We start from the raw sequence: 27,656 nt of genomic DNA on the forward strand, positions 1-27,656 counted from the left end.
GACTCGACTCGATATGAATCTATTAAAAATCTTTAATAATCTATTAATATTGTTAGCCTTCTTCGAGATTCGGCTCTCGCAAACAGATTTTTAATAGCCTAAATGAACTCAAATTTGAGTTTTTTGAATGAAATTTGAGTTGGTTCGTTAATATGATAAACAAATTTATTACGAATCGAGTTTGAACCGAATTCGAGTGTAATATTTATTTTATAAATCGAGTTCGAGTTTATAAATGAAGTTCAAGTCGAATTTGAGGTTGAACTCAAACTTTTAAATTTATTTTCTAATCGAGTATGAACTTATCAAAACTCGATTCGACTCGATTTGATTACAGCCTAATTTTACTTATTAAATTTATATTTTAATTCCTATAAATGGAAATGTTGCGTCAATCCACGTTTGGTGATACCTAACATATAAATTAATACATTCCTGTTTTTAATTAGAAAATAAATCTCTCTTTAAACTATATAAATAAATTTATTTTTTTATTAATGAAAATTTTAAGTACTGAAAATGATTTTCTCTCTTGAAAAAAAATATATTTTTTACGCATTTCAAGTTTTACTAATACAGCTATATATATTTTATTTATATTTTTTTATTTCAAGTTTTACTAATACCGCTATATATATTTTATTTATATTTTTTTATTTTTAAATTATAATTAAACAGTAAAAAATAAATTATTTTATTAAAAATTATTTTTCATAAAAATTATTTTCTAAACACAAATTATTTTTGCAAACAAATAGAAACTATTACTACTAATCACTATAGGAAAAATAGTATTAATATAATTAGCATAGAGTACAACACTTATATAGATAGGTTACAGCTAAGAATGCGTAAAATATGGAATACAAATTACAGCTATACAAATTACAGCTAAGCTAGATAGGATAAGTAGTTAGAGCTAGGCTTTATCCTTAATACGCCCCCGCAAGATGAAGGTTCCATCGGAAACGCCAATCTTGTATCGAAAATACTGAAACTGTAATCGTCCAAGAGACTTTGTTAACATATCAGCATACTGGTCCTTTGAGCTAATGTGTTGTACTCGAAGCTGTCCAGCTTGTATACGTTCCCTGACGAAGTGGTAGTCCAATGCAAGGTGTTTCATCTTGGTGTGATATATTGGATTGGCACAAAAGTATGTTGCTCCAATATTATCACAATGAAGAACTGGAGATTTATTAATAGGCAAATGCAAATCTTGTAACAAATTCTGAACCCAAATCATTTCGGCGGTAGCATTGGCCAAGGCCTTGTATTCGGCCTCAGTTGAAGATCGAGAAACAGTCTTCTGTTTGGTAGATTTCCATGAGATAACATTAGACCCAAGATACAAGACATATGCAGTAGTGGACCAACCTTGCTCAAGAGTACCACCCCAGTCAGAATCGGAAAACGCAGTTAATGTATGTGAAGAGTCTGAACGAAGATATAATCCATAATAAATTGTACCTTTCAAGCATCGCAGGACACGCTTCAATGCTTGGAAATGCCTCTGTGTTGGGGCATGCATGAACTGCGAAAGTCTATTAACTGCAAAGGAAACATCAGGACGAGTGATAGCTAAATATTGCAAGGCACCAACTAGTTGCCGATAAACTGTAGAGTCTGCCGATGGTGATCCATCACATAGTTCAAGTTTCTCACTAGATAAAGGTGTACTAGCCTCCTTAGCACCAGCCATAGCAAACTTAATGAGTAAATCATGAATATGCCGATGTTGAGAAAGAAACAGCCCTGTAGAGGTCGGAATAACCTCAACACCTAAAAAATGATGTCCCAAGTCTTTAATAGAAAACCGAGCAGCCAACTTGGACACACATTCATCCAAAAACCTCGTGGTATTGCCAGTTAACACAATGTCATCAACATATATAAGAAAATAAGCAAGAACATCTTTGGAGTGATAAATAAAAAGAGAAGCATCTGCATGCGATTTTCGAAAGCCTTGAGAAAGCAGGAATGTGGTAAGTTCAATATACCAGGCTCGAGGAGCCTGTTTAAGACCATAGATCGACTTACATAATCGACAAATATAATTTGGAAAATTAGAATCAATATAACCTGGAGGCTGCTGCATGTATACTTCTTCATGAAGAGTGCCTTGAAGGAAGGCATTATTAACATCAAGTTGCCGTAAAGGCCATCCTCTTGATACAGCAAGACTTAGAACCACACGAATTGGGACTGGTTTGGTCACTGGACTAAAAGTCTCAAAATAATCACGACCAGCCTGTTGAAGAAAACCTTTAGCAACTAAGCGGGCCTTGTATCTGTCGATAGTACTGTCTGGTTTTCTCTTTATACGAAATACCCACTTACAACCAATGGGTGTATGTTGAGCCTTTGGTACTAACTCCCAAGTGTTATTGTTCAATAAGGCATGGAATTCAGAATCCATAGCTTGACGCCAATGACCAATCTGTAGAGCTTGCTTAACACTTCGAGGCTCCAAAGACTCTTGCAAAGGATATTTAGTGGTCATATTAATAAAAGCATCATTATAGTACTGAGAATTTAATTTCCGCTGACGCTGAGGACGCTGATCAGAGACACCAGTGGGCACAACAGAACTGCTAGAATCAGAACCAGGAACAGGTTGGATTGCGGAAGAAGAGAATAAATCAGTGACTGGCAAAATGCTTTGTAAAGGAATTACTGAACCATCCTCAGGCGAAGCCACCGAAGTATGTCGCTGTCCAGAATTGAGAGGTACTACCGGGGCTGCCACAACAGTATCAGATAAGTCGACTGATTCTTGGAGAATAGAACCCACTGGCTGTGACGAAATAAAAGAAGAAACCTCTTGAAACCCAGCCGAAGTACCTGTGCAGGGGGCAGCAGAAAATAATGTAGAAAATTGAGGAACATTAGTGCAATCTTTGGACGGAAAAACATGCTCAACGAATCGAACATGACGGGAAAGATATAGCTTCTTAGTGATGGGATCGTAACACCGATAAGCAGATTGAGTAGTAGAATATCCAAGAAAAATGCATGGCTGAGATCGAGACTGCATTTTAGAAGAAACATAAGGACGCAACCAAGGGAAACAGAGACACCCAAAAGATTTTAGACGAGTGAAATTTGGAGATCGACCAAACAATTTAAAATACGGTGTAGTAAATGAAATAGCAGAAGAAGGCAAACGATTTATCAAATAGACAGCCGTAAGAAAAGCATAGGACCAAAATTCAATTGGCAGAGAAGAAAAATGTAATAATGAAAGACATGTTTCAACAATGAAACGATGTCTTCTTTTTGCTGTTCCATTATGTTCCGGGGTGTGTGGTGGAGAAGTATAATGAGATATTCCGCAGGAAAGAAAATGAGGCTTTAATTTTTGATATTCCCCTCCATTGTCTGTAAAAACAGAGATTATTTTTGTTTGGAAATAATTCTCAACAAGTTTCTGAAAATGAATAAAAAGATTATGAGCATCAGACTTTTTCTTCATTGGATATAGCCATGTGTATTTGGTATAATGATCAATGAATGTAATATAATAAATATAGCCATCAATGGATGGTTTCGTTGGTCCCCATACATCAGAATATACTAGTTGTAAAGGCTTAGAACTAGTAAGAGAATTAACAGCAAATGGCAACTTATGACTTTTATTCATTAAACAAGAAACACAATGAAAATTTGACACAGACTTAGACAATGACTCATGACCCATATTGTGAAGAGCTAAGCTAAAAAACTTGTTGGAGGGATGGCCAAGCCTGTGATGCAAAGCCGAAAGAGAAGACACACTAGCAGTATTCAATTGTAACTTAGAACGACTTTGAGAAAAATTTGCACTGTAAATGTCATCAATGTTCTCGCCCCGTAGAAGAACCACCCCCGTGCACAGATCCTTCACAAGAAAATACAGTGGAAAGAATTCCACAGAAACATGATTAGTCCGGCAAAGTTTAGCAATTGAAATTAAATTCTTGCGCAAATTCGGCACACAAAGCACATTTGAAAGAGACAAATAGTGAGTTTTAGCTGACAGAGCAGTGTAACCAGTATGAGTAACAGGCAAGAATTTACCATCACCAAGTTGAATTTCATCTGGCCCACCATAATCCGTATAACCCTGCAAGGAAGACGGATTAGAAACAATATGGTGAGAAGCTCCACTATCAAACAACCATTGTTGAGGTGATGTGGTAGACATAGCAGTCGTAGCATTCACCGACGGAACAGCATTGGAAGCTATGGAGGAATTTGTGGAATCTGTTCGCACCACAATATTGTTTTTCCGAAGAAAACGTGCTAGCTTACGGCATTCAGCAGCAACATGCCCAACATTCTCACAAAATTGACAAACAGTAGGAGATTGATAAGAACCTCGTGTATTGTTCTGAAATTGATAAGAACGACCTCCACGATTTCTGCATGAGGACTGATTGGAACGACCTCCACCATTCTGTTGCAGTGAACGATTTCCAGTCCTAGCAGTATAATTAACAGTAGCAATAGAAGGAGATGAAACAGGTGGATCTTTGTCTTTTAAAGATCGTTCATGATCAGTAAGCTTTTCAAACAAATCAGAAAAGGAGATCGCCAATTCTCTAACCTTTAAGGCCGCAACAATGGAGCTATAATCATCACCAAGCTGTGTAATAATATGAACAATCAAGTCTTCATCACTAACAGGATTCTGAGTGAGAGCCAATTCATCAGCAATGGCACGCATCTCATTCATAAATACTGCAATAGATTTCGAACCCTTGGGATTTTGAGCAAGCTTTGTCTTGAGTGAAAGAATACGAGATCGTGAGACATTAGCAAAGCTCTGGTGAAGCCGATCCCATGCCTCTTTTGCTGTGTTCGCTGAGGAAATTAGAGGCTGAATAACCTCAGAACAGCTACCAAGAAGAGCACTAACAAGGATGTGATCTTGTCGAAACCAGAGAGAATATTCTGGGTTTATAGTTTTGTCTTTATCAGTAAGAAATTCAGATGGCGATGTTTTAGATCCATCAATAAAACCAAGCAAATCGAGCCCAATCAATGTTGATTGAACTTGTTTTCGCCAAACAGGAAAGTTTTCCTGAGTGAGTTTGATAGGGAAGTGTGTAGGAGCATTGAGTTGAATAACAGAAGAAAGAGATGAAGAAGCCATAGGAAAAGAGAAACAACTGGATCTAGAAAAACCTCGTTAGAGTATTGTTAATGGCTCTGATACCATATAGGAAAAATAGTATTAATATAATTAGCATAGAGTACAACACTTATATAGATAGGTTACAGCTAAGAATGCGTAAAATATGGAATACAAATTACAGCTATACAAATTACAGCTAAGCTAGATAGGATAAGTAGTTAGAGCTAGGCTTTATCCTTAATAATCACAATTCTAGCGAGAATCCAGTTACAGAATAAGCTATAGTGGCTTTAACCGGTGGCTTATTAATCTTAGTTTGTACAAAATACCAATTTGATGACCTTCGGGTTTCATCTACTCTGGATAAGATCGGACCGTCAACTGCAAGTCTGGAATCCAGCAAGAAGTGATCCAGTCCGGTGATGTGACGTAAGGTGACGTAAGGAAGAGCAGCAGGTCCAGTCATTCACAACCCTGTCCGCATGTGTGCCGAGGATAATTAAATGGCTGTATGGCGTGGAGAGGGGTTCTGACACATCTGTACGTACGGACCTGAGTGACAGAGATATGTGGTGCTGTAGTAAGAAAGCCGTTAAACATCACTAACAGACAAAAAGAAAAGGAGGAAAAGAGGAGGAACATTTTCATCTGCACCTAAGTTTACAATCACGCTGTAAATCCTATTTTTTGGATTTTAGAACATCACAATCCAACAAGTGAATTTTTACCTTGTAAGAGACAAGGTAGGATAAAAGGAATGCAAATGAAGCAATTCATCTCATCCAAGGTTCAATTGGTAGACTGTCTTACCAAAGCAGTCACAAAGGGCAGTCTTGTGAGCTCGTGCACAAAGCTATTAAATCAATTATTACGATATTCGAATTGAGGAGAATGATAAGAAATTATGTAATTAATTAATAGTTACCTTTATCTCTATTGATAATCTTAATTTTCTTGTACAACTACAACTCTTTTACTGCCATTCCCTAAATTGTCATTATGTTTCTACTTTCAATATTATAATAATAATATCAATAATTAAATAAGCTTTGAAGCACCGTATTAAATTTATTTATAATAAAAATTACAAGAATTAATCACTTATCAATTAGATCGGCTGCCTTCAATTGTCTATTGCATTGTCTAGTTGATTCCATTTATAAGAAAAAACAAAAGGCAGTCGAGGAATGGCCAGTTCTAACACTTTTATTTGGAGGGTTTCGTTTCTCAAAGATCTTATAGGATCCCAATCTGTGAGTGAATCTTTGTGAGAAGACCAAGAATCCCATCAAATACAATAAAAAAAAGCATCTCAAATACAATAACAATGAGTACTGAAACAGCGGGAGTTTACACACAGCCGGTAAACTCCTCTAGACAATAGAAATTATTACGCTGTAGCTTGAGTGAATCTGTCTAAGGAATCTAGGCCGATTAAAAGTATCTTAAAAACAATATTAACCACAATTAATGCGCCATATGGCAATCTTCTTGTAACTTCAGTTCAAGTTTTACGTCCTTTTCTGCCTTTTCAAATATTTACTTCTCTATTTATACCCTCAGAACTTGTGCATCCTTTCACCCTTAAGCAATAACCATTGTGCAAAAAATGAAGCAAGCTCCCGTTAATCTTGCTACTTATCTCCTGCTCTTTTTTGTTCTTCTTGCCAGTTCTCGTGTATTGGTTGATGGGCAAAAGTGTAAGCCAAGTGGTAAGATTAAGGGAAAAAATCCTCCAAAGGGTGAATGCAACAAAAATAATGATTCTGAGTGTTGCGAGGCAGGTAAGTATTATACTATTTATAAGTGCTCGCCTTCTGTATCTAAGCATACAAAGGCAACTTTAACTGTCAACAGCTTTGAGGAAGGTGGCGAAGGTGGTGCACCGTCGGAATGTGATAGAAAGTACCACGACGACGACACACCGGTGGTGGCATTATCAACTGGGTGGTTCAATAACAAGAAGAGGTGTCACAATTTCATCAAAATACATGGAAATGGAAGGAGCGTGAAGGCTATGGTAGTAGATGAGTGTGACTCAACCATGGGATGTGATAAGGATCATGACTACCAGCCACCATGTTCGAATAATATCGTTGATGCCTCTAAAGCAGTTTGGAAAGCTTTAGGTGTTAAAGAAAGTGATGACAGATATGGATTTATGGATGTCACCTGGTTTGATGCTTGATTTAACTTCCGTTATTGTGTTCTTGTCTTCTGCTTCTTATGAGAATGCTTTCGTTTTCGACTGCCTTGATAAGATAGCTTATTAGTAAAGGCAGTTTGGACTCTACACTGTCCTGTTAGAGGGTGATGGTGTCAATAAGACTCTGTGTGCATTGTGTCAGGGTCATAGAGTTTTAGGGATCAAAACTATAATTTTTTAATATTAAAATTTTCAGAAAATAATAATGGAATAAGTTAGTAGAAATTAGTAGTAAGAAAATGGTCGTGTCATTTTCTTATAATTTTTATTTATTTATTTATTAAACGAGTGTCACCTCAGACATATTGATGTCTCCTCCCACCATAATTTTACTTGTTCTTAAGGCTCTTTAGGGGTGTCACCTCAGACATATTGATGTCTCCTCCCACCATAGTTCTACTTGTTTTTAAGGCTCTTTAGGGGAGAGTGACTAGTTGGCCACCAATAAGGGCTGGACCTGATTGGCCATCGTAAACTTGTTGAGTCCCTGGATTGTGCCTTCTCTTCTGGCAGGCGTTCCCCCCTGTCTGCAAGTTGGGAATGGATCATTGACATGATTGTGTAATGACTATTTTGCCACTGGAATAAAATAAGTAGCCCATTCAATAAATCTCTGTGCTTGGTTGCTTGTTGATTTGCTTGTATTGCTATAATTATCCAATCACAATATTTTCATATGATAACTGTGGTTTTCCACGTTTTTACGAGAATGGGACAGGAGGTCCTAACCTTTACGTTCCTTTGTACAGGTGAACGTGTAGAGAGCTTGGCTGACTTGGCTTGAAAAGAGTTCAAACCAAGTGCCACACGGTTCCAGGCCAGTGTCAAAATTTAAAACCGTGACACATTGCATCTAAGTGCAATGCTTCAAAGCAAATCTATATATATAATAAAGCTATGCAAAGGGGAGACTATTTTAAGTGAATAGTGTGATGAGTAGATTATGTATTGGCAACCTCTCCGATACTTAATTGAGCAAGTGTGATGAGTAGATTATGAAATTAATTGTTCGAGAGAATAGTATCACTAATTATAGAGATTATGAGCTCGTTATATAGTGTGATAGATACCGCTTGAATATGATATAAAATCTTAAATAAGATAAAATATGAAATTCTGGTAGATAAAAATAGTATTATGATACTGTGATTAGTATTTTACCACTTTATTAAAATTATTGAGTCTCATATTTAATATATTTTAATATTAATCTATATCAATTATTCTAATTTAAAATCACAATTAAGGGAGTGTGGTATTAATTATATAGAATTGCATTTGGGCTTTTCATTGTTAAGTTTGGATCTATTGTTAAGTGTGGAATCTATTTAATACCTTAACAAATCTCGCAACACATAAATAATAAATTAAAATTAATTTAAATATTTAAAAATAAAAATACCACGCACTCACAAGTTTAGCCTGATAATAAGTGTATTTTAATAAATTTGAGAAATCTCATATTCATATTCTACTTTTCAATCCTCAATTTCCAATTAAAAAAATAAATAAATAAAAATACTACTTTTTTCTGCACATACAAACCATACTTTTCTTAGAGTTAATTTTAAATTTGAATAAAATTTGTACAAATTTTTTAATTTAAAATTAAATTATAAAAATTAAAAAATTTGGATAAAATCACTATAACATATAAATATTTGATTTAATATTAATTAATTATTTTTTACCCGTGTTAAATAGGACTCATATTTAATAATGAAAAAACTATATATAATGTTATGTCATTAAAAGCATACTTCTCTAATTTTAATTTAGATTAAGATAAAATTTATATAAAATTTTTTAATTTAAACTAATTTATTAAAATTAAAACATTTACATAAAATCCCCAAAATGGTTTAGATTTTTGAAGTCCCTTTGGTCTTTTATTGCTTTTATGTTTTTTTTTTTTTTTTTGGCTATCATGTAACGTTTGGCTAATTATCATGGGATACTTGCTAACCTAATTATTATATATAATAATAATTATTATTATCTCTATATTGTTTAGTCTTCTACCTGTTATTTTTTTAGATTTTTTTAGATTTTTTTATTTTGTATAATGTTAGGCTAATTATTTTTTATAATCAGAGTTATATTTATATTATTTTGATCTTCTATTATAAAGTGTATATAATTCCTAGATTTTACCAAATTTTTTATTTTTATTTCTCTTTTAAATAAATTATTAATCATTATTTAGTAATGATTAATAACTTGTCAATAACTATGTGCTTGATATTACTTGCTGCATATTTTAATTACATTATTAGTTGATCTGCAAGAGCTTTATTTAAATAAATTACCAAATTTTTACAGTAATTTAAAACTTTTTTATTTAATATATATTACCCTTCTATAATAAGGACACCTTCAAAGTGAATAATTTAACCCTAGGAGAAAGACATATATATTATTTGAATTGAACAAGAGAATAATTTAGATTAAAATGTAAATATAATTTTTTTTCTCATATATTTTTAATTTTTCCATTTACTTTTATACGCGATAGATGAATTTTCTCTCCATCATCCATTTCAAGTTTGTACTTTAAGATTTCTTTTTTTCTTTTAAACAATAAATATTCATTATATAGAAAGTGCAAAGCGCAGCTACATCTCAGGTGAACATGAGATGCAATTTCAAATAATATAATATGATAGAATTGAGATTCAGCGGAGTGTTCAAATAAAGACACCTGAATAGAGACTCGATTTAATGGGTTGACTGTCGATCCATGATCGATTCCATTATATTCTTCTATATTTGATTAAGGAATGAGACCTGTAATATAGAAAAAGACGATTAGGAGTCCATCGAAAATGTCCCGATAAAGACCCTTTGACGCTCAAATTAGATAAAATATTATATGAGATTTATTAATATAAAGAGAAAACAAATATTAAATTATTCAAAAGAATTTCAAGAGGGTTACCATTGTTAGGATTCTTTTGTGAGTATATGAGAGAGATTAACTTCTTAGAGAATTAGCCTCTGGAAGGGAAAAGAGTGAGAGAGAAAATTCATTTTTGGAGAGCTAGTCAACGGGAGAGTGAGAATCTGAAGCAAGGAGTTGGTTTAGGGATGCTTATATCCTGATTTCTTGCCTTATATCCCATCAGATTGGATGGTAGTGTGTTGTGTCTAATATGTCAGGCGGCTAGACAGTCTTTTCGCAATTGTCTAATCAATATATAATTGGTTTGTCCACACTCTTTGGCAGGTGTGTCAGGCGGCTGGACAGTCTTTTCGCACGCGCAATTAATATCTCGGAGAAGTCTAGAGAAATCGACCATCCCGTTGGAGGTCGACGCCTTGCTCTGATTTCATTAGGTTATGCCCGACTCATCTGACCTATTCAAAGGCAAGTTCCTTCTGGTTATTGAGATAGGTTATTCTTATATTCAATTATCTCATTTGTGGTATGAGTCTTGAAGTGGTCGGCCAAATCATTCCGGATATTAATAAAGTCTGGGGAGCTGGAGGACTGATTTTTATATTCTATTAGTCAAGCTTTTTTACTAAGGGACTTCAGTGTTACAACCAACATTTAGCATCTTGCTTTCATCCAAGAATTTCAAAAAGAAAATTACCCAGGACAACAGTGGTGGGCCCTAGCCAATTTTATCACCAAAAGCGGCTTTATAATTCCCAAATTATTAAGGAATTAAAGTGTTATGCACCATAGAAAAACATATTAGAGCTTTAGCTTAATGGTTGAATTTTGCAGTCAAATTCCTTTATGCTTTTGCACTCAAAAACTAATCTCCGTCCGGTATAAAGAAACTTTTGCACCACTCCTTTATTTTTGAAAAAAATTCTCCAATATTCTCTTTCTATATAAGATTAACCATTCACTCTAATTTTTTTTTATCCCATCACTGTTTTTCTTATATTCACCAACTTAGTGAAATCTCAATTTTTTCTTTTCTCTCTCTAGATCGCTTTCTTTTTAGCTTAAACAATGAAAAAAAGAAAGAAAAAGGCATGAGTGGGCATGAATTTAAATTGTTAGAAAGTGATGATTTTGTTAGAATTTTTTAGCATTGTACACCTTTAGAATTTGAGCAAGGCTTATTTGGATTAAAGTCCAATTCCATTTCGCTTTAGAAATAAGTTTTATGACATAAAATCAAAAAGCATTGGAGACTTATTTCTAAAGCGAAAATGGGAATTGAACTTAAATCCAAATAAACCTTATTCAACTTTAGAGGTGTATAATGCTAAAAAATCTTAACAAAATCATCACTTTCTAACAATTTCAATTACTTTTGTTCATTTTTGAAATGGATTCAAGCATTGATGCTGAATTCGAATCTAAATATGATAATTTTTACAAATACTATATTCGTTTATATTTTTATTACAATACAAAAAATATATCATTTAGCAAGAGAAAAAAAAATTATATATGAGTTTATTTGTTGATAGATATAAGAATAGGTGTACAATTTGTCTAATTTATTTCATTTTTGGTAGTTCTTGAATTTTAGATTATATTTGCCATTTATGTGCATTAATTTTTTATTTTCAAAATTTTTAATAAAAAATTTCCTGTCCTACCAATGGTAATTAATTATTTAATTTAATTTTAATAAAATAATTCTTCCATAATATTAAAATTATTTATTTTTAAAAATATTCATTAAATACTCATTTATTGCTTTTCTTAAATCTAAAGACTTTTATTGTTATTAATTATTTATAACTCGCGTTATTTTTACTCGTTATTATTAAGTTTTCGTATATATTTTTATTTTTAATTTTTAATTTTTAAATATTTACTTTTTTTCATAAAAATAAAATTAAAAGTAAAACGATTTGTATATAAAAAAAAATCTTAAAAATTATAAAATCAATATTATAACTATCATTTGATAAACACATGACTCCAAACATGAGAATCACATAGTTTATTTAATATATTATATATATATAATTCAAATAAAGTGTTTCAAATATCATGGTAAGTGTATTTGAGTAAAATCTGAGAGGTCTCAGTATTAGGTTCTACTCCCCCAATCCCCATTTCAGAAAAAAAAAATACATATTTAATATAAAATTTATATAATTATTACATTTTTAATTTTGAATTATAATAAAACTTTTAGTATAAATTTAAAATTATTATAAAAATTACTATTGCTCTGGAATTAGCAGGAATTAAAACTGAGTGGTTAAGAAATTTCTTAGCAAATATTCCATTAGCAATAAAACCAACATCATCTGTATTAATGCATTGTGATTGCCAAGTAGCAAATAGTTATTGCAAAAAAAAAAATTAATAGTAAAAATAGATATTCATCTAAGACATAATGTTATTAAGTAGCTATTGAAAGATGAAACTATTTTCATTAATTGTGTGAAGTTAAAAGTCAATTTGGCCGATCTTCTAACTAAACCTTTAGGGAGAAAACTAATAAATGAAACATCGAGGAGAATGAGACATGAGCCAATTTGAAATTAACAGTGATAGGAATTATTTTGTGATTGGAGATCTTATAAAAAATGTTCATATAGGTAATAACAAGTCACTTATTAATTCTACTAGCACTATTTATCGTTGTAGTTTTCTATTGTGTGAGAAGTGCTAGACTGTATTAATGAAAGAATGAGCTAAAAGCTCTTAATGATATTCATATCTCTTATGGATGATATATAATGACGCACGGTTTGTTTAGCACAAAACAGCGTTAACAGTAAGAATTGTGGAGTGTAATGTGATTGATGAGATTTTAGCCTATAGAATTTTTGATTTATAGAAACAAAAATTTCATCAGTTACTCTATATATTAAGTTTATTAATATAGGGCTAATTCATAGTCCTAAAAACACAAGATTTGAGATATATACACTAAATTTTTAAACACAACAAAGAAAAATCTTTTAAAATATATGAGGAATTATTGTAAAATTTTATATTTCAAAAGTTTTTGTTCCACATAGGTAAGATACAAACTCTTCTTTTGGTTTATAAATGGTTTTTTATTATTGGGTTTATAAAGAGCAAGTAAGAGGAGCAAGACTCACGCGCATGGATTTCAATCGAAAAATCAATTTCATTTTAAATCCATCGATTCGTCCCCTGCGTATGCAAATAAATAGAGCTGCGAAATTTTTATTTTTTATTTTTTTAATTTTTTAAACCTTATCTGCAAATGTCTCTCTATTCTCTTTATCTTTTTGTGTTTTGCTAGGTTATATTAATAAAAACTTGTTCTGATCCTAAATTGCTTCAGAAGAGTTTGTTTAATCCTAGTAAATTACCAAATAATCCTTGACAGTGCAACGCACAACTCAGACTACGTTCTCCTATTTTCATTTATAACAATGACGGTGTAAAAAAAATGAATAATAATTTTGGACAACAAAAAAAAAAGAATAAAAATTATAGGATAGGGAGTAACTATAAGCCCTTAAAATGAGTAAATATAGTTTCTTATCAATTAGATTAGTTGTCTTTCAACTATCGATTGCACTATGTGTGTGAAAATTACAAAATGAGAGTGGAGTTAGGTCCCTTCCTGTTTGGAAGTAGGTTTCTCTAAATCCACTGAGATCCCTTGTTAATTTGCATAAAGAATCTTAGAAGTTGCGGCCTAATAAAGTCTCTATCTAACATTGATTCTGTGCTAAAATATTTTTCAACGAGAGTTTAGGCAAAAGTATTTTTCAAAGTAGGATGTAAAGTATACATTAGCATATTTAAGCAAGTATTAGTGGCAGTATTTCTATTGGTGTTTTACATTCCAAAATTGTGGATTCAAATTTATGTACTAGGTTTACGAATATATTAGAATAAAAAAATGGATAAATTAGCTTTAAAAGCAATCCTAGCAACCAATTAACAACCAATTTAGTGATCAATAATCCACAATCAGCGATCAAATTATAAATAACAATACAAATCTTTTTCGATTTTACTATCGATTCGCGACAAAATAGCAATCAAAGATAGCATTTATCTTTCATATAGTGATCACATTGCGACCAATTTACCTACCAATTAGCGATCAATTTGCGATCATAATTTCTGATGGTAGATTTATTCTAGCAGCGAATCAACAACCAAGTCTTGGTTGCTAATTAGCGACCAAACATCAATTGGTCACTAAATATTTAGTGATTGGCCAATACCGACCATTCTATTTTAGTTGCTAAATGGTCGCTATTACATGACCAAAATTTTTCTCGCTATTTCATAATTTTTTGTAGTGGAAGACTTTTTCTCTGTGTTGTGAGAGTTCTCTGGTGCAGGCCTCATCTTCTATTGAACTTCACAGCCATTGCATGAAGTGGTTTTTGTTCCTCCTCACCCAAGTGAAGCTATAATTTTTTGTTGATTTTATTGGTTCTTAGCAGATTGGTTTCATTGAGAGGAAGTTGTTTTTATTCCTACCTTCTTGTTGTTTTCTCATTGCTTCTATAGGTGGAGCTGCCTTTGATTTCGACTGATTTATTGCACGCAAGTGAAATGAAGGTGGGAGAGTTTGCGTGACCAACAATAGTGACTCCTTTCTCCCGCATAATGTTTGTTTAGAGACTGCTCCTTGCCCAAATAGTAGAATCCAGTCCGATTGTGGAAGTTGTCACTTTCCTTTCATTCCAATATCTAGTTTCTCATCGTCTTTTTATCGATTTGCTTCTGTATTTTCTTAGTTTTTGTGTTCTTGACTTTACTTTGGTGATTAATGAATGTGCCTTTGTTCTTCAGTCTATTTACTAAGGCTTTTCAACCATTGTTAAGAGCGGAAATCACTCAATTTGATGTAGCCAGGCAGCGGTCAAAGGCTTTAGAGGTTGAAGAAGTATATATATTCTGATCGAGTCAGCTTCAAGTCTTTTGAATTTGGATAAGGGTCTTTAGAGTTAATAGTTTAATAGGTATTTTATGTCTGGTCTCTAAGAAATCTTTTGTTGATTTTCTTTTATGGGTTTTATTTATTGTGTTGTTTATGTATTTCCTTTTCTATCCAATGAATTATCTTTATTTATCCAAAAAAAAAAATAATCAATAGAACATGAAATGGCGTAGGGTTTTGAAGAGTGTCCCGAAGAATTTTGTATTCCAATCTTGTAATTATTTTAAGTTTAATTTAGGTGCTGACTCGGTACTTCAATTAGGACCTAATAGAGCAATTCTCGGTGGATTTTTAATTATATTCAAGTTCAAAGAGTATTATTTTCAGAAAATATAGATCCACTTGGTGCATTATTTTGGACATTCTCCCTTTATATATATTATGCCTAAATAAGAAGGTTTGATTACATATTAATTTTAATTATTTAAAATAAAGATAAAAAAATTACTTTTTAATCTTTAAATTTAGACAAACTTAATAAAAAGATATTTATCTTTTTATTTTTAGAATCAAATATTTTAATAATACTTGATGGAATGGTAAAAGTGATTTAACATTGAGACAAAAAATTGGAGAGTTTTTTTTTTTTTTTTCACCGCATTTCTGAACCAAACTTCATTAGAGAACTCGGCTTCAAGCCCCAACTACAGCAGATCTTACCACCACCTCAATTGCTCGCGTTCTTCTCTGTTTGATACGCTAGAGCAAGGAGCGGACTAAGGTAAAAGGGACTCAGATACGGGAAGATAAAGTTTAGGATTTTTTTGAATCATGCAAACATGATTTGGGGAGAAAAAAAAAATTTAGGAATTTGAAGAGTAAAAATACTTTTAGATACCTCAAGGACAAAAAAATAATTTATTGAAAATAAAACTTCTCACGGACAATTTTGAGTAACAATTTTTCTTTTTCTTTCACACGCAATTGTAGCCAAAAAGCCCGATGCATAAGCTATTTTCTTCACGCGACTGCAACCAATGTAGGAAATGAGACGACGAAGAAAGACCATAAATGAACAGACTACTAGATCTTCTACATATAAAAGCACTCAGATTCCTAATTTAATAAAAAATAATACATGAAAGAGTACGGAAAATACATTAGGATTAACTTCAATGCATCCCTTCATGATGCTTATTCACAATAATATCCTTAGATTAATTACATTCCATATCTAATTGAGACTCTGCATTCAGCACTCATGCAATCCCCAGCAGTTTCTTCACATCTTTCTGCAAAAGATATTATCATCAACCATGATCAATCTCAGTTTATCATACATCTACAGTCTCAATATCATAGTAGAAAAATAGGAGTTTTATAGCATAAAAGGCCATTCACCTCGATGCTGAGTGGGGATGTGGTAGGGGCATAACGGTCAACAACATTACCATCTTTATCAACCAGGAACTTGGAAAAGTTCCATTTGATGCTGTCCCCGAAAATACCACCTTTGCTAGACTTCAAGAACTTGTAAAGAGGAGCAGCATTGTTTCCGTTCACATCAATCTACCAACAGTAGCAGCCAAGAATTAACCAAAATTTCAACATAGTTTGCCAAGCTCTACGATTATATGTTCTAAGTTCAGGATGTAGAGAGCAAGTACAAATGGAACCAAAAGACAATTGTGGAGCAATTCAGATTTCAGGTATTACCTTGTCAAATATTGGATACTCAGCCTTGAAGCGAGTACAAGCAAACTCCACAATCTCTTCATTAGTCCCTGGCTCCTGAGATCCAAACTGATTACAGGGGAAAGCCAGAATCTCAAAGCCTGTATTAGTTTAAAAGCAAGTAATTAACATGAAAGAGGCTTCACAACAGCAAAATGATAATTACTCAGTGAAGATTGACCATACTCGAGCAATTTCATACCCCTAACAATGAATTAAACAAAGAACCAATAAGAAGTAAAAAGATAGAACACCATCCCAGAACAAATGTTAGATCACGATGAATATGCTATGCAATCATATAAACAGTAACCCCACAAAAGATAATTTATTTAAACAAACCTTGATCCTTGTACTTCTGGTATAACTGAGTCAGCTCAGTGTAGTTCGAATTAGTCAGGCCACTGCATCAACAAAATAGATGTCTAGTAATCAGAGTCCCAACCTCAAACATGAGCTGTGGAACAGAAAAAGAATCGCAGGGGGGCTGCATCCTACTGCATGGGATGACTTCAACAATTGTAAAATCAGTGAAAGAAGCTAAGCTAAAACAGGTGAAGTCAATCTCTTCCCTTATTTTAATAATTGGACATTGTGAAAGCAACACCTAGCATCCTATACACTTACACAGAAAGAAAAGAGTGGAAATGAATACCATTGGGAAGCAACATTAACAATCAAGAGAACCTTCCCCTTGTAAATGCTGAGATCAACATCGTTTCCCCTGGCATCCTGCACAGGAAAAAACAAACCAAAGCATAAAGAACTGCTCACAAATAAATTCAACATATCCAGTTACCGCTAGTTCACGATTGAAAAAAGAAAAATTAACTAGAAATGGAAGGTTTGATAGGACTGTAGATTATGTGAATCCTTACATCTAAGAACATGAGCAGAAACGCAATTGAACACTAATAGACTGATTGGAAACTAGAGACTCCCAATTCACCTTAAAGAGAAATCATTTTGGCATCAATCGCTTAATTAGAAAATAAATATTATCTGCGTTCTCAGAAAACCTAAAACCCATGACTTCAAATAAGAAAATCCATCCTGGGCACAAATCCAATACCTCAAAATCGAAGTCCAAAGAATGATTTTAAAAATGAAAATTGTCATAAACAAAACCAGAACAAGTAGAAAAATTAAAATAAAATTACCTTAACAGCGAAGTCATGGACTGATTTAGGTTGGGATTGGCTAGCCATTGTGTATGATCAAATCTCAAAGAACACAGCGCAGGCCTTGAATCTCCTGTGTGATGAAGTAAGAAAACAAATGAACTGATGAATTACGAAGAAAACGCAACAGTGTTTAAATAGAAGGATATGATAGCTTACAAAAGAAGAGAAGCATATGAAGATGCTACGCAGACGGAGTCCAAGAAGAACACAGAAACCATTCAGACAATGAAAAAATGGGCCCCACATATATTGAATTGTTGGAAGGATTAATGTAAGCTCTCTAATTTTTTTTTTCAAAAATTTATTAGTTAATTTTTATTTTAAAATTACCAGATTAAAACGTTTTTATATTTTATTTTATAAAATTAAAGTTTTTAATTATTTTATTAAAAAATTGATAATTAATTTATTTTAATTTTAATAAAATATTAAATAATATTAACATCTAAAATTATAAATTAAATAATATATATAATTAAAATTATAAAATTAAATAATATACAACTAAACATTTAATAGTTTTTTTTTAAATTAAAAAGTTAAATTTTATAAAAATATTTTAATTAAAAATTTTCAAATGAAGAGGAAGTAATTAATTTCATAATAATTTAAAATTTTGATAATGATTTACTTTAAACGATTTTATTACAGTAATCGGTGCATTTTTCTTTATTTCTTACTTTTCATCATTTATAATTTTAAAAATAATTTTTTTAAGTAAAATGCACGAATATGTAATATACTAAATTTACTATATAATTTGCTATAGTACATGTATTTATTAATTATTTAATTTTATAAAACCAATTAAAACTTTTTTAAGTTTTATAAAATTAAACTTTTCTGAAAGCATTTAAGCTCTGAATATTTTAATAAAAATATTAATTAACTTATTTTTATTTTAAATATTTATATTATTTAAATTTTATAATTTCAATATTCATACTAATTAATTAATTTATTTATGCAGTATTAAAAAATAATTAAATAATTAAACTTGATAAATATAAAAATTTAATAACAATAATAATAATTGTGATGAACAGAAATCTTGGATGTTCACCAGTAGTTAATAGCTATCGTGGGTACAGGAATTGGGTAGATAATGAATCAACGCGTGGCGGAAAAAGAAAAGCACACGTGGGAAAAACGTGTCCGATTGCTTCATCGGAAATGATAACTCATCGCTTCCGTCATCCGCCCATCCGGCCATTCCTGCACTCCATACTGCCCTTTTAAACAATACGACAATTTGACCAAAAAAAATAATAGAATACGACAAGCTGTAATTATCCGTGTAATTTAAATTAATTTTGAAAAACGAAAATGAATGTTGAAAGTCGTGATGCAAACAAAAAAGGTGGACCCTTGATGTTCCTATTATGGCATATTTAGAAAGGGCGTAATGCTCATCAGTTTAACTGAAGTCGTTGATCCGCACCAAATTATTTCAAATGCTTGGTCCCATCTAGAGGATTTTTCTGCTGTCAATGTCTTGATTCTTGGTGAGCTTTCTCCTCATGAGGTTACACAAACAACTGATGATGCCTGGTCTTCACCTCCTCCTAACACTGAAAATTAACTTTGATGCTGCGATGAATTGCAAAGATCATAAAGGCGATACAGCTGTTATCGCTCGGGATTATATGGGCAAAGTAGTTGATTGGAACTGTAGGATAATCCCTGGTATACAAGATCCGCTTGTCCTTGAAGCCATTCCTTGCAGAGATGCTATTATGTTGACTATCAACAGGAAGTTTACTCGTGTATTCATCGATGGTGATTCCTTGATGGTGATCCGTGCTATTCATGGTCACAATAGTCCTTTATCCATACAAGGTCTGATCAAGGATATTTTTATTTTGTCCTCTAACTTCTCGCTTATCTGCTTTCGACATGTACGCAGGAATAGAAATCACGCTGCAAATACTCTAGCTTCCAAGGCCATCCGTGATCCTGTATTTCTTTATAATAGATTGGCTCAATTGCTGTTTGTATTGTGCTCCTTGCCCCCTTGATTTACTATCTAATGAAAGCTCTCTTCGATAAAAAAAAAAATAAATAAAAAAAAATCGTGATGCAATTAAATATTATTGCAGCATTTAAAATAAAGAAATTCACTTGTAAAATAATAAAAATCTAGAAACTGCATATTAGTTATCCATATTTATATAACTGTGAGAATGTTTTCTTTTTCAAATATATATTTATACTCTTCAATTTTATTAATAAAAATTTATATTATCATTACATTACTTAAAAATATAATTAAAATAACTTTATCATTTCAATATATATATATATATATATATATATAACTTAAATTATTAGCTAATTTCATTACTAATCAATTAAATTTTTATATTTTTATTTAATGGTCGAATAAATTTAATTAAATTTTTTTAGTTAAATAATCTCTTAAAATTCACTTTTAAAGTTAAATAAGTTTTAATGTAGTAAAATATTATTTTTTAATAATAAAATTATTTACTATTTATATATATGTTTTAATTTATTTTAATTAAAATATTAAATTTTTATATTTTAAATTGAAAAAAATAATATTATTTTAATTAATATAAAATTAAAAAATATATAAAATAATAAATAATATTATATTATTTAAAAAATAATATTTTATTATATTAAAATTTATTTAGTTTTAAAAATTAAATTGAACTTATTTAGTTTGTAAATAAAAATATATAGATTTAATTAAACTTATTTATAATAATAATAATAACAATAAATTTTGAAATTAAAATTTGACACTATAATTTTATACTTTAATTTTTTTTAAAAAAATTAATTCAAGTTAATTTATATTTAAAATTATAATATAATTTTAATTACACATTTAATAATTGAAGCATACTACAATCGTTTTTAATACTCACGGCATAACAAAGAATACAAATATATATTGTTTGGAAACTTAATCTGCTGATCAGTGCATTTGAATAAATCTGAAAAATTTCAGATTTTATTCTCTAATTCTTGATCTTTATTTTAAAATATATATATATTGCAAAAATAAATGAAAAGACTATTTTATTGATAGAAAAAAAAATATTTTAATAGATTTATAAAAATAAAAGATTGATTTATTAATAATAATATCCGAATAATAAATAATAAATCTCCTAAAATTAAATGCGGCTGTAGAGTATTTTTTCGTACTCTTATTTTCTATTTTTATATAAAACCTTGGTTTATCATATTAGAAACTTAAATTTTCATCTAAAACATTTTGAAATTTTAACTGCTAAATATTATTTCATAAAACATTATCTAACTATTGTTCTTACGATTTCATGCATTATAAAAAGGATATTTATCATAATATACATCTATACAATCAATAGTTTTTAATTAAAAATTAACTAAATTAAAATAAGAATTTATTTTAAAAATTCTTAAAATTTTCCTTGTGCTAATATATTTAAATATTGTATTACTATATATTAATTTTATAGTATATAGTAATAAAATTTTCCATTGATATATAGTATCGAAAAAAATTAATATAGTAATATAATATATGGAAAATTTACTATACATATTACTGTATATTATGTTGTTTATGTAAATTATTAAATTTTCTTTTTTTATTATGTTAATTTTTAATATTATACGAATTCTGTTTATTTTATCTTATAATTTTATTAATTTCTTATGTTTATGTTAATTACATTAATTTTCCCTTTTTAATACGTCAAACATGCCAATTACGCTAATTTCCCTTTTCTATATTTTATGTAAAATTACTTTAATAATAAAAAATTAATATAATAATCCATCATAATACATTATTTATTGGGGAGAATAACCAATCAACCACATCTGACTTCTCATTGATCAATTGGCTGGCTCGCAGCACACATACAGTGAGCGCAAACGGAAAATGGAGCTCAAAGTGTATGGCCATCGCGCATCTCAGCCATCACGTGCGATTATGATCTTCTGCAAGTAATTTCACATTTCGATCCTTTCTTTCTTTGTGATCTACTTTAAATCAGTTGTAGTTTCGTTTTCTTTTAGCAATTTGTTGATGCAAGATGAGCAGAGCTTCTGTGCTGATCCAAATTTCCATTTTCCAGAGCTAATGGAATAGAGTTTGAGGAGGTGACGGTTGATATATCTAAGGGAGAGAATAGATCTCCTGAATTCAAAGGTTTCTATCTCACTATCACACTCGACTAGATGTTTTAGTAGCAGTCAGCTAAACTTTAGAATTAGAGGAGTAATATTTTATGATCTACAGTCACCAAGATTTTGTTTGGATAAGGGGAAAGTAGGGCAGAAAGAAAATATATGATGTAAAATGTCAAGGTAGAAAGGAAAATATGAAAGCAGAGGAAAATAGATTTATTTTCCCTTAGTAAATGGAGAGAAAATAAGAAACCACAGATCCTTTTGGTAAAATTACATTTTTGTCCTTTTATATCTATTACTATTTTCCTTGCTTTGCCCTTTTTATTTTTCACATTGAGCGAAAATAAACATAGTAAATAAAAAATATTTTCCTTTTTTTTTTATTTTTTATTTCCCTTCTCCTTCTCCTTCCCCTTCAAAAATATCCAAAGACTAAATGAGTCTCAGTGTTTTATATTATATTAGATTTATTTTTGAAGATTCACTTATGAATTGATGAAATCAAAGAAGGAAACCAAAATATTAGAGCATATGAAGTGAAAACTATTTTTGTTTTTCGGTTTGGAAATTATACCATTGTAATTGTTCAGTAAAAGTAGTAGATTATTAGGAGGCTGATTCAGGGAACCTTAAGATAAGCCTTCACATGAGCGCAGTACCTCAAACCAAATCATTCGCTAAAAAACCTTTTTTTTTAATCTATCATGTACTTGAGATTTATTAAAACTGGTAGTTTGTTTAACAGTGAAAAGGAAAGTATGTACTGCTGTCGTTCTTTTGTTTCTAACTATAATTCACTAATTGCAGAGATAAATCCTATGGGACAAGTCCCGGCTATCATTCATGGAGAGCTTAAGCTTTTTGAAAGGTATGATCTAAATCTCTCTGTCTCCTAAATCTATACGCATTTATATGTATGTTAATGCCTGGAAAGTTAATTTATTAATGCCTACTAATTCCTCTTCAGCATAGAAGGAGAGAATTATGACCCAATTCTAGGATCTTCCATGTGTATCTTCTAAACACCCAGCCAAGACCTGTGGTTGCAACTTGTATAATCTGGTCATACGACATGTTGAATTATTTGCTTAGGAACGGAAATGTATTAATTCCTCAGTCATATAAATTAATTTGTTAATCAACTTCTTGTTTTCACTTTTCAGCCATGCAATCCTTATATATCTTGCCTCTGCATTCCCCGGAGTTGCAGATCATTGGTGAGCAGAGTTTCTCATTTATTGCAGTTTTAATGTCACATGAACCCTGTAAAATGGTTGATGTTGTTGAATTGGAAATAGAATTGAATTACTAATCAAGACTTTGTTTTCAGAAAATGCACCTAATCTAGATGCATGTAGAAATACTAAAATATGCACGCAAGTGCATACCTTTAGTTGCAATTTTAATTGGAAAGTTACTTTTATTTCACCAAAACGTTCATATATTTCATTCAGTTCTTATCAGTTTCCATTCATCTAAAGGTATCCAACTGATCTTGTCAAGAGAGCCAAGGTTCATTCTGTGTTGGATTGGCATCACTCAAATTTACGCCGGGGCTCAGGTGACTCATAATCAGCTCCATAAGAGTTTGTTGCTAGTAAAAAGTTTGTGTTTCTATCAATTATACTTTGTTGCATGTAACTGTTAGGAAGTAGTTTGCGTGGGCAATAGTAATAAGTGTATAACAATAGTAACTTCTTTCTTGAGGGTAAAATAGGATTTATCTCATTCTTCAAATCCAAAGGTGTGAAATGGTTATGCACAAGAATCTAGCACATGCTATATGGCATGGAAGTCCTGGAAATTATTATAGTACTTGCCATTGCAAACCAACTATTCTGTCAATTTGTTTCGTTTAATTGGTATATTGCTTAATTTTTGTAGTTAACTTGGTATTGATCCCTCCCTGATGTGAATTCTTTGTAATTCTTAAGTTGTGGAATTTCTTTACGACTACATGTGATTTTTATTTTTTCTTTTTAAGGTAATCAGCTTGCTTAATTTTGTGTCCTCTGATGGGCTATGGAATTTTTACTTGTTTACATGACTTTCATTTTCAGCTACCTATGTTTTTTATTCAAGACTAGCACCTGTATTTGGCCTGCCCTTGAACCCGCAGGCAGCAGCCGAAGATGAGAAAATTTTGATTTCATCTCTGTCAATAATAGAGTCCTACTGGCTCCAGGATAGTGGGTTGTTCTTGCTTGGAGAAAATCAACCATCAATAGCAGATCTCAGCCTGGTCTGTGAAATTATGCAACTCGAGGTAGGTACTTTTGGTCTCTTCAGTTGTTTAAACATGCAAGTACTGGAACATAGTAGTTACTTGTGGAAGACATAATTTTCACGAATTCTTATTTGTTGGATATAGCTACTGGATGAGAACGATCGCAATCGTTTTCTGGAACCACACAAGAAAATCCAACAGTGGATTGAGAATACAAAAAATGCAATAAAACCTTACTTTGAGGAATTGCATGATGTCCTTTATCAATTGAGTGCAACACTGAGGAAGAAATAATCTCTGTGAGGTGTAGTCTCACATGAACATCTGAACATCCATGCTATCTTTGTATTTTCTAAGGATCTGCAATAAGATTTGTGAGTGTGTTAAGGATGTAAGACTTGTTAGCTATGGATATTATCGTATGCATCGTTTAAAATATCCAAACAAGTTTTATGGGTATGGTTAAAAGAAGAGAACCAGGTTTGAGTAAACAAATGTATTGCGTTATTTCTTTTTTTTTTTTTTTTTTTTTTTTTTCTGAATCAATGTAATGTGTTATTTCCCGTTGCATACATTTGTGATGGGATATTTGGGTGTGTCCTGTGGAATCAAAGTGTTCTGTTTGTTTATTCCTAGTTCTCAGTTCTCACTGCTTTTTATCTAATTCAAGTTTAATTTAGTCCTTATTTGTCAAAATCATTTCAGGAGTTTCATTTTAACATAAAATTAAAATATTTTTGTCCAAGTTTCTTGATTTATCGACTTAGATTAAAAATAAAAAGAAAAAAAATTCAATTTCATGATTTTTAGATTAAATTTTTTGAATTTTTTTATTTTTTTATTGATAAGCTCAATTTATTGATATATTTTTTTAACTAAATTGTGCTTAAATTAAAAGTTCTGAGTTAATTTAAATGAAAAAAAATTGAAAGTAATCTAGATTGAACTTGTGAGTAAGCATTGGGGATAAATTAAGCTTGAAACTCTACTTGAGGATTGCATGACAGAAAGGTAACAACATTGAAAGTTTGTGGTTTTTTTTTTTTTCCCCTTTTTCTCTGAAATCAACATTGAACGGTTAAAATAATTGAATTATTGAGTTGAATCCTCGAGAGGATAAAGAAAATACAAATTCTGAGTCATCAGAATTTACAAAGACAAAGCAGAACATATGTAGAATGTACAGCCAACTCAGTCCTAAATTTGAGAATTAAGATAGACATTTTCTCACTACCATCAGAACTTTTTTTTTTTTTTTTTCTCCTTCAACTACTAGATTCAATTGTTTTCATTGATCTCTCAAAATTATTGAATAATATTTAAATATTAATAAAATATTGTTCAAATTGTTAACAACACTTTCATTAATTTGTATTTTAGAGACCAATTAAAAAAATAATTACTTAAAATTTTATTTAAAAACAGTAATTATATTGCAAATAATCAATTAAAAAACTTAAAATATATTGTATCATTTGTCGGTAAAATTGGTATTGTAAATAATAAACAATTGCTAATTTATTTTATCAATTTTTTTTTATATAATTTAGTTGATGAATTTCGTTGATATTTTTTCTTTTATTTTAATTACAATTTTCACCTTCACCTTAACGTGCACTTACTTTAACCATCCATTTCCAGTTGCAGTAGGAAACATCTCTTTGAAAAAAAGTTCTTTATGTCTGCTTTCTCTTTTAGGAAAAACACTCACAAGAGCTCTTTCTTATCATCATTCAATCTTTTTTTAAAAAAGAAGGTCCACCCACTTATCTTTTAATCTTTTCTTAAAAGAGTGCTCCATGTCACCACTTATCTCTAATCCAATAGTTAATCTTTATTCTTTTTTTCTCCAATTTATTGCTATTTTGAAATTAGCATTTATCATTTTCACATATATATAAGATTAATTTTATGTTTCACATATTATTTCACATATATATAAGATTAATTTTATGTTTCACATATTATTATGTAACTAAACAAAAATAAAAATATTTATGTTTTTTCATTTAGATTACTGCATCCACTTATCATATAAATTACATGAATTTAATATTTAAAATTGAGATGCTGGTGCTGGTCTGATCCGCGCAACTGGAATTCAAAGGCAATTTTTGTAATGGTTTTTGCCAATGGTTTTGCGTTTTCTAGTTTCTGATTTTGCATTGGGTTGATGGATTTGATTGGGCTGTAATCTCTAGATTGTTGAATTAAGTTGTTGGATTGGGTTGTCTAATTAGACTAAGATGATTTGGATATTTTCTTTAGGTCAAGATATGGACTCTCTCTATTTTACATTTTATTCATTTTGATCATAAAATATAAATTGAGTTGTCATAAATTTTAAAAAAAAAAAGAGTTTATTTCGGTGCAAAGCACGAATGATAAATGAATAGTATTGTAAACAATGTTAAAATATTGATTTCTATATAAAAAAATGAGAGATAATGAATATAAGCTTATGAATTTTAAAAAAAAATGGAGAAAAAAATAGTGAAAAATAAGTAAATAAAAATGACTGATTTTGTGAGACCGTAAAAAGTTGAGATATTATCAATGAGGAGTAATTGAAAACTGGAGAGATAAATAAGCATGGAGCGAAGCGAAGGAGCGAAGCGAAGGGAGAGCTTTTAAAGTATAGTAAAAATAACAATATTGATGATCTGAAATTTAGAAAATAAGATTTACCGTGTCTCCTTAAATTTAAAGATTTTTCCCTTTTACTCTTTTTTTTCTGACTTGCTAATGACACCTTACGGCCTCTCTGTGGCACTCGTCTCTATCGGACAGGTTCATACGTACAGTATTGTTAGTCACTTTACTTATATCAAACGACCATTTAATTTTTCCTAGTACGCATGCGAATAGGGCTGCGAAGGGATTTGCTTGTTTCTCCTCATGTCCCATTACTGGGCCAGCTTCCTTTTTTCCGGGCTTGGACTCGTGGACGACCCGGCCTATCATGCATGTAGGAGCCCAGGCCGAATCCGCTGGGCAGGCCTGTCTAGGGGTATTTCGAGCTCAGGGTCTGATCTGCTTTTGTGGACCCTGACTCAGTCCAAGCGGGTGTGAGATCCAACAGTTATCAAATACATATATAAAATATGAAAAAAAAAGTTTATTTAAACTCAATACACCATCATGCGAGATACAAATATGTAAATTCTATTTGATTTTTATATGAAATCTATAATGGGCTGAGTTGAGATAAGAATTACCCATTAGA

The 27,656-nt window shown here is 31.0% G+C and overlaps 3 protein-coding genes across 4 annotated transcripts; 2 read left to right on the forward strand and 1 right to left on the reverse strand.

Moving 5' to 3' along the window:
- The first annotated feature begins 6,717 nt into the window (after positions 1-6,717).
- On the forward strand, positions 6,718-7,936 carry LOC110617670 (kiwellin-1). The gene has a single exon (XM_021760624.2). The coding sequence runs from the start codon at positions 6,729-6,731 to the stop codon at positions 7,305-7,307; it is 579 nt and encodes a 192-aa protein (XP_021616316.1). The 5' UTR covers positions 6,718-6,728; the 3' UTR covers positions 7,308-7,936.
- An 8,284-nt stretch (positions 7,937-16,220) lies between these two features.
- Positions 16,221-18,306, reverse strand: LOC110616911 (probable phospholipid hydroperoxide glutathione peroxidase). 2 transcript variants are annotated; one of them, XM_021759445.2, is made up of 7 exons: positions 18,205-18,306; positions 18,025-18,118; positions 17,520-17,596; positions 17,207-17,268; positions 16,847-16,965; positions 16,532-16,699; positions 16,221-16,422 (listed from the first exon to the last, which is right to left on the reverse strand). In XM_021759445.2, the coding sequence occupies exons 2-7, from the start codon at positions 18,070-18,072 to the stop codon at positions 16,390-16,392; spliced, it is 507 nt and encodes a 168-aa protein (XP_021615137.1). In that variant the 5' UTR covers positions 18,073-18,118; positions 18,205-18,306; the 3' UTR covers positions 16,221-16,389. The 2 variants fall into 2 exon arrangements, with proteins under 2 accessions (XP_021615137.1, XP_021615131.1); XM_021759439.2 differs by lacking the exon at positions 18,205-18,306 and having other exon boundaries at positions 18,025-18,192.
- A 3,571-nt stretch (positions 18,307-21,877) lies between these two features.
- LOC110620441 (glutathione S-transferase T1) lies at positions 21,878-25,059 on the forward strand. The gene is made up of 7 exons (XM_021764178.2): positions 21,878-22,017; positions 22,149-22,222; positions 23,011-23,071; positions 23,367-23,420; positions 23,685-23,764; positions 24,264-24,469; positions 24,575-25,059. Exons 1-7 carry the CDS (start codon positions 21,953-21,955, stop codon positions 24,722-24,724), a joined length of 690 nt encoding a protein of 229 aa, XP_021619870.1. The 5' UTR covers positions 21,878-21,952; the 3' UTR covers positions 24,725-25,059.
- The last annotated feature ends 2,597 nt before the right edge of the window (positions 25,060-27,656 follow it).

This window comes from Manihot esculenta, chromosome 1, assembly GCF_001659605.2.
Source record: "Manihot esculenta cultivar AM560-2 chromosome 1, M.esculenta_v8, whole genome shotgun sequence".
NCBI lineage: Eukaryota > Viridiplantae > Streptophyta > Magnoliopsida > Malpighiales > Euphorbiaceae > Manihot > Manihot esculenta.

What these genes read in the sequence shown, in the direction of transcription:
- LOC110617670 (XM_021760624.2), top strand. Translation starts at nt 6,729, where the DNA reads ATGAAGCAAGCTCCCGTTAATCTTGCTACTTATCTCCTGCTCTTTTTT.
- LOC110616911 (XM_021759445.2), bottom strand. Translation starts at nt 18,072, where the DNA reads ATGGCTAGCCAATCCCAACCTAAATCAGTCCATGACTTCGCTGTTAAG. An exon ending in TCCATGACTTCGCTGTTAAG is followed by an intron (nt 17,597 to 18,024) that starts GTAATTTTATTT and finishes TTTCCTGTGCAG; the next exon opens with GATGCCAGGGGAAACGATGT. An exon ending in CATCCCCACTCAGCATCGAG is followed by an intron (nt 16,423 to 16,531) that starts GTGAATGGCCTT and finishes TATCTTTTGCAG; the next exon opens with AAAGATGTGAAGAAACTGCT.
- LOC110620441 (XM_021764178.2), top strand. Translation starts at nt 21,953, where the DNA reads ATGGAGCTCAAAGTGTATGGCCATCGCGCATCTCAGCCATCACGTGCG. An exon ending in GAGCTTAAGCTTTTTGAAAG is followed by an intron (nt 23,072 to 23,366) that starts GTATGATCTAAA and finishes TTCACTTTTCAG; the next exon opens with CCATGCAATCCTTATATATC. An exon ending in CCCGGAGTTGCAGATCATTG is followed by an intron (nt 23,421 to 23,684) that starts GTGAGCAGAGTT and finishes ATTCATCTAAAG; the next exon opens with GTATCCAACTGATCTTGTCA.